Source organism: Rhinolophus sinicus, chromosome 14 (genome assembly GCF_057876585.1).
Source record: "Rhinolophus sinicus isolate RSI-liver-muscle chromosome 14, RSI-T2T, whole genome shotgun sequence".
NCBI lineage: Eukaryota > Metazoa > Chordata > Mammalia > Chiroptera > Rhinolophidae > Rhinolophus > Rhinolophus sinicus.
Window position 1 is genome coordinate 141,452,573 of NC_142514.1, and position 13,849 is coordinate 141,466,421.

Sequence of the window (13,849 nt, forward strand, 5' to 3'; positions counted from 1 at the left end):
CCCTAGAGATGAAAGAGCTTCTCCACTTCCTCACCTTTCCAGTGATTTCTCATTTGAGAACAAAACAACGTATAGGAAGAAAACACATTTTTATATCCATGAAAGAAATTATTGCTGGATTATTTAATATGTATGACATGAATCCAGATTCCTTAAGTGACTTTAAATCAGCTAATTGATGTGATTTTTCAGACTTGTTAGTGAACAAGCTTTCATAGCCCTTGAATATTTTACCTACATTGCAGGTATTAAAGGGAGATGGTTTTGGATGCTTAAGTCTTGGCAGTCTCTTCATTTTTAGTAAGTAGAAAGGGCTCTTGGCCTGGAGTATTCAGAATCCTCCTAGAAAATGTACCCTGGCCTTTCCTAATTAGATTAAACTTTTTTCAAAGGATGGCATTAATATGTTGTCTTTAAGACTTCAGTGCAAGTCAAATTTTATATTCCACACTTTTTTTTTTTTTTTTACTTTAAACCTATTTTAATTTAGGTCTATCTAGAAGTTGTTTTAAGATAAAAATATTCAACTGAAGTAAATACTGTTATTTCTGTAGCCAAAACATTGATTTCTTTTTTAATCCTCTTGATTCTCCATTGCAGGCACCTAATTTAACTGCTAACAAGTAGAAGTCTTGCTGGATCTACTTAATTAATTTCATTAACCATAATGGTGCTTTGCATTTTGTGCTTTTATTTTGTAATGTATTCTTACATCCATAATCCCATTTGAAGTCACACTGGTCTTTTAAGGTAGATGAGGTAAGGATTTCATCCATTTGGCAAGTGAGAAAATAGACACAGAAAAAATTGATTACAAAGCTTCCTAGCAAGTTAGTTGAGGACCTGGACCCAAAATCCTTGTCTGGGGGCTCCCAGCCCCAGTGCCTTTTAAAGAGCACATTTATAAAGCCTACAATCTATTCATTTGCCCATAACCACTATGCTGAAGTTCTTAAAAATACGGTGTTAAGCAGGCTGCGTCCCCCTTCCCTCAGTTTTGCACACGTGGTTGATCGACTTAGCAAACCCTTTCTTCCTACAGTAATCCAAAGGTAAACTTCAGCCTGGTGAACTTGGTGCCTGTGACGGTTTTCTGTAGAAGTTGACCAGATATATGTATTGAATAACCTGTGTACTTGATTCATTTGCATGTGACTCCTGGTGAATTTTCTAATGGTAAAGACATTTAGATGGATGCCTGCCTGAAGGCAAAGAAAGGGAACAGGATTTAATCAAAACTGATGGTCCCTATTTCTTCTTTTCCTTCCTCCTTTTTTCTTTAGTTATCTTATTCCCCCTCTATCATTTCTCCCTCATCCCTCAGCCAAAGTTTTATGTCTGGAATGAATTTTAAAAACGCATTAATAGCAAGATTTAAATCTGTGTGGGAGTGTATAAAATATATATAATATTTAATATAAGTTTCAAATAGATATTTCAAAGTTCAAGAGACACCAAGGGCTGTAATGTGAAAATTTGAACTACAAAGGGTTATAATAAACATTCAAGATCTACAAAGGACTATATATAAAAGGCCTTTCTTTTTCCCATCTCTGACTCCGTCATCAGGTTCCTCTCCAGAGGCAATGGTGGTACTAGTTTCTTGTGTATCCTTCCAGAACCATTTTATGCCTAATTGTATTTAAAGTATACTCCTAGTGCTAGAACATTCTAAGAGAATTTAAGCTCTTATTTAGTTGAAGCCAAAGGAAAGACTTTGATGTCAGCATTCAGGTGCCTATCACTGCATGAGCGGGTGCACCATCACTCCTTTGCTGAAATTAAAAATCCTGGAATCATCTGTTCCTTCATTCCTATAGCCTACAACTGTGGGCACTCACAACGAGCAGAGAGTTGTCCACATCTGGGTAAAGGAACAAACCACAGTGCTTCTGGTGCTTCCGAGGGTCTCACCAGGCTCTTCCCTTTGCCCCTCAGGTGAACGGTCTGCATGTGGCTGAGCCTGTGGAGGCCTTGCTGCAGCTCCAGGACTGCAGCGTCTTCCTCAAGATCATCGACAGCATGTGAGTATGTGCCTCGTCCCTGCCCAGCCTCTCAGGTGAAGCTGTGCGCTGGGGTGGGGACGGCATTTGCTGCCTTGCCTGGGAGCCCGTTGTGAGCAGAAAGCGTGGGCAGGATCGGGGTGGCATAAGCTAGTGTGGGGCCCAGGGGCAAGCACACACTGGCCTCCTCCTCCAGTCAGCTTCACTCTTGTGCCCGCCAAGGCTTCCTCACTTTTGCACAGAAGAGCCTCCATCCAAGTCTCTGTGCTCTCACCGCATTCCAGGAGGCTGCTCCGGGGCTCCCTGCCCTCTCATTTCAATGGGAGTCTTCCATAACCCTCTTTTTGTGACTATTCTTATCTTACAAGCCCTCTTTGCAACCTGTAGGGCAGGAAGAAGAAAGGGGGAAGCTCTTGCACTTCAGGGAAACAGCAACACTTAGAAATCTCATCTCTAACTTGTTAGCACAGCACAGATATGCCCCTCTCTAAACCATTATAGCATTTCTGGGGTTTTCACCTGCCTCATTAACTTGCTTTGGGAGGTTGATTAGCATCTGATAAGCTGCTTGTTGTCATGTAGCCAGGATTCTAGTTTGGGCCTTTTCTTTTTATACCTGTGTCTTTAGCACATGTTTCCTTTTAACATCACAGTTATCTGGGAAATCAATGGAATGGGGCCTTCTCCTGATATCTTACCTGTTTGGAACGAAGCAAAGATGGGTCAGGCTATAACCTACAATTATTAAGCTCACATAGTTTATCCCTTTTCCTGTATCATTAACATCCAAGAATTACGGAGGACAAAACTGATCTCTCAGTGCTGTGAGCAAAAGTAGAGGCCAGCCATAATATAAGGACTTGGGGATATAGTGATGGAGAGGAAAGCGCAGTAGACTCTGAGCCCCCAGACCAAGGATAGACTGAAGTATAGAGGGTATTTGTGTGGCAGGTAGGAACTGAGGTCAGGGATTCAGCAACTGTGTGAAGCGGTTTGGCCCTTTCATAGACAACTGCTCATTGACAGGGAAAGAAGGTAGAAATGAGCTTGTGAAAGGCAGGGACTGTATCTGATTCATCTCGGTTCCTTTGCACCTAGTTAGGACAGTACATTGATTTTAATTAATGTTTGTTGGGTAATAAGGGAACAAAAATGTAGTTAATATTCTCCACCAGCAAAGCCTAATGGGGCTGAGTAACCCAGGACAGATGGGTTTGATGGGTTTGCTATAGTTTTTTTTTTTTTTTTTTTTTTTTACCTTTTGAATGTATCTTTTGAAATGTGTATTGGTAGAGGGATGTCTTAGGATTTCTTAAAAGTCTCTGGCTCTAACACCTGCCTTAGTGCCTCTGAAAGAAATCACTATTATTTTGGTACAGACACTACCATTTTCTCTCCCACTCTTACCCAGGCAGGACCTTTCAACATCATCTTGAATTCCTCCCTTTCGTTGGCACTGATTTCTGATCAAGCACCATCCTCTCAGTCTGTCCTTTAGAAGACTTCTCACATCCCTTCCTCTTGTTTCATTCTGGTACCAGGCCCTCGTGACTTCTTTCTTCTCTAATCCGCCCTTATTCCAGGGAATTCCTATACATGTGACCTCAGGAACCTTCCTCCAGTTCTGCTCTCATTGTGAGGCTCCACAGCTGATGAGCCTCCGCGACTGGTCCTTGCCAGGAGGTGGAATTCTAAAATCTTCAGACTTGGTATTCAAGAACTTTCATCAGAGGCCCATCTCCTCCCACCAGTCTTATTTCCTACTCCATACCCCAACCTTTTTTCTTTCTTTTCCTTTTCTTTTCTTTTTTGATCCTGTAGAGTTTCCAAAATTCTGGATTTTGTTAATTGCATCATGATACTGCTTTACGTGTTCTCTTCCCCTTGTTGCCTGTAAACTGGTAATTAGATCTAAGTTTGATTAGCTTAAGTGTGTGTGTGTGTGTGTGTGTGTGTGTGTGTGTGTGTTGCAAGGCTACATAGGTGGAGTTGTGCACCACCTATAAATCAGCATTTTGTTGCAATTCTTAATGAAAATAATTATTTTGCAAACCCTAATTAAATGATCGATCTAGGCAACCAACATCAATGGTTGGGAAACCATTCAGCTGGCAATACCTAACCCACTGTTTCATTTCAACTTCACTAAAAGAGAGGCAGCTGGATATGATATGCCTCATGTTGTAACACATAACAGGGCACAGCGTGCTTTTTTTTTTTTTTTGACTTAAGAATAGATCCAAGGAGCTTTTGTTTTTGAGAAGATAAATTTTCTTGGCCTGATGACAAGAGCAGTAGATGTGTCCAGGGGTAAGGATGTGTGCCTTTCTTGAGGTTTATAAGGTGGTGGGACGTTTTCACAGGGAGGTTAAAAATTCAAGATGCCCACCGTCCAGGTTGTCTTGTAAGGTGTTACCTGAGCCTTAGGCTGGGAGAGTGGGGGGTTTTAGATGGAGGGGCTATTGAAATCCCAGGTTAACCCTAATCTCCATCTCAGGTCCAGGACAATGCAGACCAACTTCCTTTGGGAAAACAGACATTCTTGGTTAATGTGTTCTGGCTGTTGCATTTCTGGTGCTGCTACTGTTGCTAACCTAAATCAGATACCTAGTCCTTGGGGGAAGGAAGCGGAGGATGGCAGGTTGGAGCAGATAGGAGCTGTGGGAATTGAACAGGGCTTGCTCCTTGGCCACCTGGCCTTCTCTCTGGGAAAATTCATTGGTGTCAACCTCAATGACAAGTTTCTCTTTCTGTTCTATGTGTGAATAGCCTGAAGCAAAAAGGCTGTCCCATCTCTTCAATATCATGAGGCTTGAATAGCAGAGTTTACTGGAGGCATTTTGCCAGAAAACCTAAATTCCTGACATTTGTCTTACTGACATTGACTTCTACGCTTCCCAGGAAAAAGCATCCCTCCTCTGTATCTAGACCACGTGTACTGACATCTGCTATATTCCTAGCTTTCAGCTTGCACAGTTGGAGGGGTCAGTTATAAATGATGCAGTTGTATCCATGAGTGCTGTAGGAATTCCTGAGGAGGATGGAGGTGTGACTAGCAGTGGTTCTGGATGGCTTCCTGCCACAGATGAGACTTAAACGTAGTCTTAAAGGATGGGCTGGATTTCTCCAGGACAGGCATTTTCCAAAGCATGTTCCACGCAACTTTACTTATCCCAGGGGCTCGGGGGTGGGAGGGGGGGCGGGAGGAAGGTTTTTGTGATTAAATACATTTAGGAAATAATGCATATTCTCTTCTTTAGAAAATGTTCAGTTTGCTTTAACCTAGTATTTCTCAAACATTTAACCCATGAACCCTCTTTATTTTTAGCTAATGGAATATGCTTAGGTAAATTACTGCTCTACACTGAGGCAAGAAGTCACAGCATTCCAGATTGTGGGCACAGAGCTCTTTCAGGAGTCTGTGAGGAGGTGTGCAGCTCCCGGAGACTTTGTAGGAGTCTCTCGTCACAAGCCAGCTCCCCAGGATGCTTCTTGTGGCGGGGGTTCACTCGGAAGAATTCTCTGCAGTCTAGTGGGAGACTGGGAGACGGAGGGAGCTACTCATGGTCTTGGCTTGTGCTTTGGAGGATGTCTGGCAATGGAAGGTTCTAGGGCCAACCCTGCCCTCCAGAAAGCTGGTTGATACCTGGAGATTCAGGTTCTGAGGAACAGGAAGGCCCTTTAATCAATATTTCCAGCCGTAGCCTAGATAGAGAAGCCAGTTTTCTAAATTAAAGTGAAGATACCTCTGAAAATGAAACTTAGCGGAAGCACTGCCCCCCCACCCCCCCCACCCCCGCCAGGGGCCTGGACTGTGTGAGAGCTCCCCCTGCTGTCTCCTTGCCCTCATTGCTCTCCACACTTTGCTTTCCCCTCCAGTTCAACAGGCACTGTGACAGCCACAGATCAAAAGTGATTGTCCCTTGACCTGGCCTCAGGGAGGCTTTAGCCACCTCAGCCTTCAGCGTAGAGTGTGCTGAACTTTGCTGTCGCTTTAGAGCCTTGTTTCCTCCTGTTCTTTTGGTTCTTGTACCTGTTTTTTCCTTTTCATCGTGCTGTGACTCTTACTCTAGCCATGTTTTCCAGGTATCCTGACCTTTCATACCTGAGCCGTTCAGATTACTGAACCTACTTCCCATTTATCTGTGCTGCCTCCGCCTCCTTCCCACACAGCCTTCTTTATAGTCATGCACTGCGTAACGATGTTTCAGTCAAAGATGGACTGCCTCTGCAATGGTGGTTCCGTAAGATTAAAATGGGGCTGAGGAATTCCTGTCAGCCAGTGACGTTGTAGTGTCATAGCTCAGCACGTTACTTGTGTGTGTGTGGTGATGCTGGTGTAAATTACTGCACTGCCAGACGTATAAAGTATAGCACACACTGTTATGCACAGTACATAATACTTGGTAACAACCATGTGACTGGTTTATGTATTTACCATACTTTTATCGTTATTTTAGAGTGTACTTTCTACTATAAAAAAGTTTGCCGTAAAACACTATTCTGTGTTACGCACAGCAGCCTCATACATCTCGTGTTCACTGTATCTCTTTGACTGTATCATTTCCTCTTGTGCTTGATTTAATCTCATGTTGTCCTGTGTGGTAACGTGCTGTAAGGCTTGGAGCCTAGGAGCAACAACAGGCTGTACTATGTAGCGTAGGTGTGCAGTCGCTATGCCATCAAGCTTTGTGCACGTATACTCGGTGAGGTCCGCACAATGACGTATCCCCATTATTAAGCGGTGCATGACTGTACTCACAAATGGCATGGCAGAGTGCTGTCTTTCCCAGAAGGACCTCGTGCCTCAAGTCCCCACTTCTCACCCCCCACACACTTTCTTCTGATTAAATGGTGTCTCGGTGTCTTCTCCCCTGCCTCCAGCATCTGGTCTGGTTCTCTCCCAGATCCACTGCATACCAAGCCTAAAGAAATGGGGAGGTAGTATGTAATGCAGTAGCAAAGAGGGAAGGATTGCTACGTGCTCTGGTCCTAATACTTGCTCTTTTTCTAGCCACGGCACTGAAGAAGGGCAGCAAATCCTGCAGAAGCCGGTGCCCGAGAGACTGGACTTTGTGTGCAGTTTCCTGTGGAGTAAGCACTTTTCTTACCTAGCTGGGAAGGAGCTGCTTCCTCAGCTCGTGGGATTTGGGAGTCCAGAGGACCCAGTTCCTAGGTGTCTGGAGGAGCAAAGGCTCAGCGCCTGCCCACTGTACCACAGAGATGAATACATCCGGGTCAGCTTCCCTGGGTCGGGGGATGCTCACCACAGGGAAAGAAGAGTGTCCCTTCAGTCGAGGGGCCCATCTCCAAGATCCATGTAGAGCCAGACATCACCTTGGGCTCCCGTTCCCCCTCCCTGTGAGGAGATGGGGGAGAGGGAGGCATCCATGTTACCCTCTTGCCCTTGCAAGAAAAATATTTCCCCCAGATAACTTGGAATTAATTGAAGGTGATAGGCACAGGGACAGATGCACAGTTAGGTTGAGATCTTGGCCCTTCTACTCATTGCTTGTGTGACCTTTCTGGACATAGGTTCCCAGTCTACAAAATGGAGATAATAACGATCGCTCTAGCTTGATGGGTAGATTAACGCATGCAAAGCGTCTGGCACAGTGCTGGTCAGTTCCCCTGCCTTGTATAGCCGTGGACCCAGAGTCTTCATCTTTGACATGGGAGCTATCTACCATCTCCACCTCCAGAGAATGAAAGGAAAGGCGATAATAGATTTAGATAAAGCAAAGTGTTAGTAATTGAGCCCAGGCCCTCCAACAGCAAAGATCCACATATCCCCCGTCTTCCTCATCTGACTCAGCTGCAGGCTTCCTCTGCGACCTCATTTGGAACGAGACTCTAGAGTGACCTGGAACTGGGCTCCTCTGTGGTGCCGAGCAGGAGCTGGTGTGTGGGTGGGTGAGTGCAGTGTCACCCCAGAGCTGCTGTGAATCCAGGCTGTTTGCTTTCTTTTTAAAAATTTTTATTGGGTAGTAGTGTTTCTCCAGGGCCCATCTGCTCCAAGTCAAGTCGTCGTCCTCCAGTCTAGTTGTGGAGGGCGCAGCTCAGCTCCAAGGCCAGTCACCGTTTTCAGTCTAGTTGCAGGGGGCACAGCCCACCATCCCATGTGGAAATTGAATCGGCAACCTTGTTGTTGAGAGCTCACGCTCTAACCAAGTGAGCCATCCAGCTGCTCCCCAGCCAGCTTTCTGCGTGAACTATCCCTGTAGTCTCTGAGCTGACCCAGGACAGAACTCACTTCAGATGGGACAGTGTATGTTGGGGAGAGAGGACATAGGAGTCAGGAGCCCTTTGTCTCCTCGCGCCACCAGAGACCACGATTCTGCTCTCACTCAGGTGTTCTGATGATCTCAGAGATGGCCCCAGGAAGTTCACCCCGTTATCTACATTGTTTCATTACAGAAAACCGAAAACATCCCTCTTCTCCAGAATGCCTGGTGTCGGTGCAGAAGGTGATGGAGGGGTCAGAGCTGGAGCTGGCCAAGGTAAGCAGCCTGGCAGAGCCTTCTCTTAACACGGTGGGGGCTTTATTTCTGGGGTTTGAGGTAAGTGTGGGCAGCCACCTGGCTGGGGCAGAGGCTAATTTGAACCCAAGGATTCTAGGAGCCCGTGCTATACAACAGAGAGGTTTACTAGACCATTACTGTGGGGCTCGGAGACTGGCAGGAATCAGGCCTCACCTAGCTGTTGGCACATTTTTCTTTTCATTCTCTCTTCCATTTCCGGGTGCTGGCCTAAAAGGGTGCCTTAAACCTCATAACTAGTGTTCCATGGGTCCAGGTATTTAGCTGTGCAGAAATCCCGGCACCTGGCTTTTTACACATAGACACTGAGTCCTCAAGTGTTTCTTAGTGCAGTTAAGGGTGCCTGGGGCTGCTGAGTAATTTTAGGAATTTTGGAAATGTCTCCAGAATAGCTGCTCAGAGTCCCTAGAACAACCCGGGGTGGGGGCACCGAGAAGAGAGATGGCCGGCCCCACTCAGTGACTGCCTCCTGTTTGGCTTCTAGATAACCATGCTGCTCTTATACCACTCCACCATGAGCTCCAGAAGTCCCAGGGCCTGGGAGCAGTTTGAATATAAGATTCAGGTAAGCCCTCTACTCTACCCAGCAGGCCTAGTCTGCGCTTCTCACCTGAAGAACAATATGGAATGCAGTAGCATTGTTCTTTAAAAAATTATGTTTATAGTAGTTATAGCTATTTGTTATAGAAAGCCTGGAAAGTATTCAAAAGCTCAAAAAAGGAAATAATGTGCCAACAATCTCATTCTCAGAGATAACTGCTAACTTTTAAAGGATATTCTTCCAAATCCTTTTCCATACTTAACTGCACCTGAAACTACTGTGTTTGGATGACACATAGAAATTTTATTTTCCCCCTTCTTCCGGCTCCCCCTGCACTCCAGTTCCAGCCGTTGTTTCTCAGTCTAGTTGTGGAGGACACAGCTCCCTGGCCCCTGCTGGTGTTATGAGCCTTGTGCTCCCCCCCACCCCCCAAGGCTGTCGGTCACTGGTCGGCCACTCACAGCAGATACATAGAATTTATTCTTTTCGTATATGTGTTCGTGTGTGTGTGTGTATGTGCATGTGTGCACGCTTGCGTTTTTTACACAAACTGTCACTCCATTTATTCCTCCTCTCCTCTAGTAGAAAGGATTAGTGACAGAATGTCTTTGTCCATCATGACAGCCCAGCTCAGAGCCGTTGCCTCTCCCTTCCTCTACATGGCGAGGTTGTGCATCCGCTTCCTTATAGAGGGAATTGACCTGGTTTCCAGGAACTACCTTCCAAATAGGTCCTGATGTTGGCCTTGCTTCCTGCATGACCTGCCGTCCTTTACCGCGCAGAGCAGAAGCAGCTGGGATGCCAGAGTGGGTCATGTAGGTGACTGGAGGGACAGTGTCCAGACAACTGTAGCCTTTCACTTAGGGTAGAAATGTTAAATCATCCCATTTCATACTGAGCTCGTGGCTCATCTCGGGGTTGGTTTGTGTAGTGGAGGGATGGGTCGCTCCTTCCTCCCGTCAACCTTTTCTCTGCTCCAAGCTGATCACAGACCTGGCAGAAACAGAAATTCTAGAGGAATAAGGAATTACAGCAGAGTTGGCCAGGAAAATTAGATCAACCCTGCAGCTTTGAAATTCAGACAAAGAAGGGAAGATTTTACAGCTGAGCTGATGGATGAGCTTTGGCTGAGCCCCAGCGGTGTTCTCACTCAGAAAGAACAACAGTGAGGGTCAGCTGGAGGAGGCCGACAGTTATGTTTTCTGACTGCACTACTTTCCTTGCCTGTTCTCTTCTCGTGGTCAGGAGTGAAGTCAGTTAGGAACTCTGTCTGATCCCGGCTGCATCATTAGGGAGGAAAGGGGGCGGGAGCAAGTGGGGTGAACATGTCTCTAAAGGAATGTTCTCGTCTGGACCATGGGGCTTCCAGCTCTAAGAGGAAGAAGGGGCTCCAGCAGGCTCCTGGGCTGGCACTGCCAGTATGGTGCCCTCCTTGCCTCCAGGCCTCCCTAACAACTAAATGATGCTCTTTCTCTCTCTCTGTGGCCCAGGCTGAGTTAGCTGTCTTTCTCAAATTCGTGCTGGACCATGAAGATGGGCTAAACCTGAATGAGGACCTAGAGAAGTTCTTGCAGAAAGGTAAGTGGGGCCCTCGCCTGAGGATCCCCTCCTCCTCTCTGAGCTGGGGACTGCTAGGATCCTGAGTTGTTAAGTGCAGTGGGGTGTTGTTTCTGGTCCCTAAACAAGACACAGAGTTGGTGCTCAAGAAAAGTGTGTGTGACGGAGGAGGTTGATTTCTGGGTCCTGTGGCCGTCATCCCCGTTCCTCTTGGCTGCCGGGCATCAGCCAAGCAGGGCACTTGTAAGTGACCGTGCCTGCTTTTAGGTTCTCCTTGAGCACCCCATGCACACCTCTTTCCTTTCTTATTTCTTAAACAATCATTAGTCTAGGTTTAGAAGCTTGGAGTGCAGTCTTAAAAAATGGTTTTTACCCACATGAAGCTTATGTTCTAGGTGGGAAAGAAGATACATAAACCAGTAAGTATGATAAGGAATAAATGCCAAAGCAGAGAGGTACCAAATCTACCAAATGTTACTCTAGAAGTATTAGGTTAGTGCAAAAGTAATTGCGGTTTTTGCAAAAAAAATTTTTTTTTTAATTTTTTAAAATTGGGGAATATTGGGGAACAGTGTGTTTCTCCAGGGCCCCTCAGCTCCAAGTCGTTGTCCTTCAATCTAGTTGTGGAGGGTGCAGCTCAGCTCCAAGTCCAGTCGCCGTTTTTAATCTTTAGTTGCAGGGGGTGCAGCCCACCATCCCATGTGGGAATTGAACCAGCAACCTTGTTGTTGAGAGCTCGCGCTCTAACCAACTGAGCCATCTGGCCGCCACAGATTTTTGCAATTTTTAATCTTTTAAACCGCAGTTACTTTTGCACCAAACTAATACAATAGAAAGATTGATAGCTCTGCCTGTCTTTTGATGAAGTGGCCATCTAGTAATGATAGGATATAAGACATGGGTCCAGGCAAGTTCTCTTCCAGCTGCTGAATTTGATGTTCCTTATATTCAGGTTCCTCATGAACACTTCAGGTGGAGATGTTGCAAATGTGAGTCTAGATTGTGGAAGAGGCTCTGGGCCAGGTTATGGGTTTGCAGGTCAGTGTATGACTGGCCATGGAAGCTGTGGGCACTGTGGGCAGAGCAAGGAGGCCCCATCCGAACTCGGGGGGCTTAGGGCAGGGGTGGGGAGGGTAGAGGCGATGAGGGAGACTAATAAGAGTGGGTGCTTACAGGTAAGAGAACCATGTAAAAATGGTCATGGAAACTAAGGGAAGAGAGGTTTTGAGAAAGGTGTGGATTTGGCAGTGCAAGCCTTCAGAACGGAGAGTTCAGAAAGGAGGCCAGTTGCCCTGACCTGAGAGGTCGCTGGGGCTGTGAGGAGGTCCTGCGCAGGGTTCCAAGCTGCCTCAGTGTGGGCTTGAGGGAAAAGCATGAGCACTTATCCAGTCTCCAAGCATGGAGGACTCTCAGGTTGCTCACTCCACTGTGCCCTCCTTGAGCTCGGACCGTCTGTGGAAGTGGAAGCCCCTTGCTTGATGTGGCTTAGGAACACTGACCTCTGGTCACTAGGTTTCAGGTTCTGCCCAGTGGTCTCCGTCTGTAGCTTACATGTGTCTGTGGCTTCACTCCCACTAAGGCAAGTTCTCAAATTGCATAAAGGTGCAGATCTGTTCACTCTCTTACTAACCTCTCTGTGGTTGGTTTGTCTGCTCCTTCCCCACCAGCTCCTGTCCCTTCTGCCTGTTCCAGCACCATCTCTGAAGAGCTCTCCCCACCCAGCCACCAGACCAGGAGGGAGGTTCGCTTTCTAGAGCTACAGAAGGTTGCGTCTTCCAGTGGGAACAAGTATGTGCTAAGCGTCTTTGCTGGGATGGGGCCTCCACACCCCATCCTCACATCCTTCCCTCCTAGAGGTGAAGCTGCTGAGCAGCCTGACATCATAGACAGTGTTTGCAGGGTCCTTCAGATCTGTCCTCAGCTGCCCCAGGACGAAGTGGGGGAATTGGTGAGGGTCTGTCTCGGGCAGAAGGCCTCTCACAAAGGCTGTTCCTTGTCTTTGGAATTCCTTTTTTCCTTGGAGACTACACTGAAGTCCCTTCTCTTAGTGCATCTCTGTAGAGGCCAGGAGAATGCAGCCATCCCTAAAACCCCACCTTTTTTTTGGCTCGGGGAAAGGAGAAAGGTTTTCTCCAGGTCATGTCACAAGGCCTGAGATAGCACTACAGACAGAAGCCTTGTTCGGGCCTCCCAGCCAGCGCTCCCATCCAGAGAGCCCTGCCCATCCCTGCCTGTTCAGGACTCACGTCTCGTACTCTGACGATGGCATCTGGGCCATCTCTTTCCTCAGCTTCCTCTCAGGTTCTCCAGCCTCCCCCATGGGTGACATCCTCCAGACCCCACAATTCCAGATGAGACGGCTGAAGAAGCAGCTTGCAGACGAGAGAAATAATAGAGATGAGTTAGAGCTGGAGCTGGCTGAGAACCGCAAGCTGCTCACCGAGCGGGGTAGGTGCCTGGCACAGGGCAGCTGTGTGTGCGTGGGCGGCATCGGGGGTTTTTCTGAGGAATGGCGCCTCTGTCTCCCATGTGGCCCCTCTGCCCTGGGCCTGCCCAGCTGACCCGGGAGGGGTTCTGTCCTTGCCTCCATCCTCCCTTTCCTTTAGACTGGATGCGTCCTCCGAGCTCTCCCTCCTCCCCTTCGTTTTGTGCTGACCCTCCTCTCCCCTCCCCCGGCCAGACGCACAGATCGCCGTGATGCAGCAGCGCATTGACCGCCTGGCTCTGCTCAACGAGAAGCAGGCCGCCAGTCCGCTGGAGCCCAGGGAGCTGGAGGAGCTCCGCGACAAGAACGAGAGGTAGCGTTCTCCCTGCCTGCCTCCCGGCTCCCTGCCCACTCCACACCCTTGGTGGGTACACTCTTTTCTCACTGCTCCCGCCCTCTCAGCCTCACCGTGCGGCTCCATGAAACTCTGAAGCAGTGCCAGGACCTGAAGACAGAGAAGAGCCAGATGGATCGCAAAATTAACCAGCTTTCTGAGGAGAATGGGGACCTTTCCTTTAAGGTGAGTGTTAAGGGGGTCTTGCCCCCACTTGGGGGCCCCTTAGGGTTGAATTTGTCTGGACGATTCCCCAAGAGAGGGTTGAGAAGCATGTCCTGGCCCCTGTCCTGTGCTTCCGTCTCTCCCGGGACCTGCATACTTTGCCTCATTCCTTGTCCCATAATTGGCCGCTGCCAGGGACTGAGTTGTGGCCATAAATTTTGATTT

The 13,849-nt window shown here is 47.5% G+C and overlaps 1 protein-coding gene across 10 annotated transcripts in view; it reads left to right on the forward strand.

Annotated features, from left to right (window-relative positions):
• The window catches only part of NUMA1 (nuclear mitotic apparatus protein 1), a 68,447-nt gene that overhangs the window by 40,325 nt on the left and 14,273 nt on the right, over positions 1–13,849 (forward strand). For all 10 annotated transcript variants that reach the window (XM_019744301.3, XM_019744307.3, XM_019744302.3 and 7 more), the window contains 9 exons: positions 1,939–2,024; positions 7,018–7,097; positions 8,421–8,503; positions 9,027–9,107; positions 10,574–10,661; positions 12,308–12,428; positions 12,931–13,088; positions 13,321–13,438; positions 13,528–13,645. In XM_019744301.3, coding sequence (XP_019599860.3) covers positions 1,939–2,024; positions 7,018–7,097; positions 8,421–8,503; positions 9,027–9,107; positions 10,574–10,661; positions 12,308–12,428; positions 12,931–13,088; positions 13,321–13,438; positions 13,528–13,645 — 933 coding nt within the window. The remainder of the gene's footprint in view (positions 1–1,938; positions 2,025–7,017; positions 7,098–8,420; positions 8,504–9,026; positions 9,108–10,573; positions 10,662–12,307; positions 12,429–12,930; positions 13,089–13,320; positions 13,439–13,527; positions 13,646–13,849) is intronic.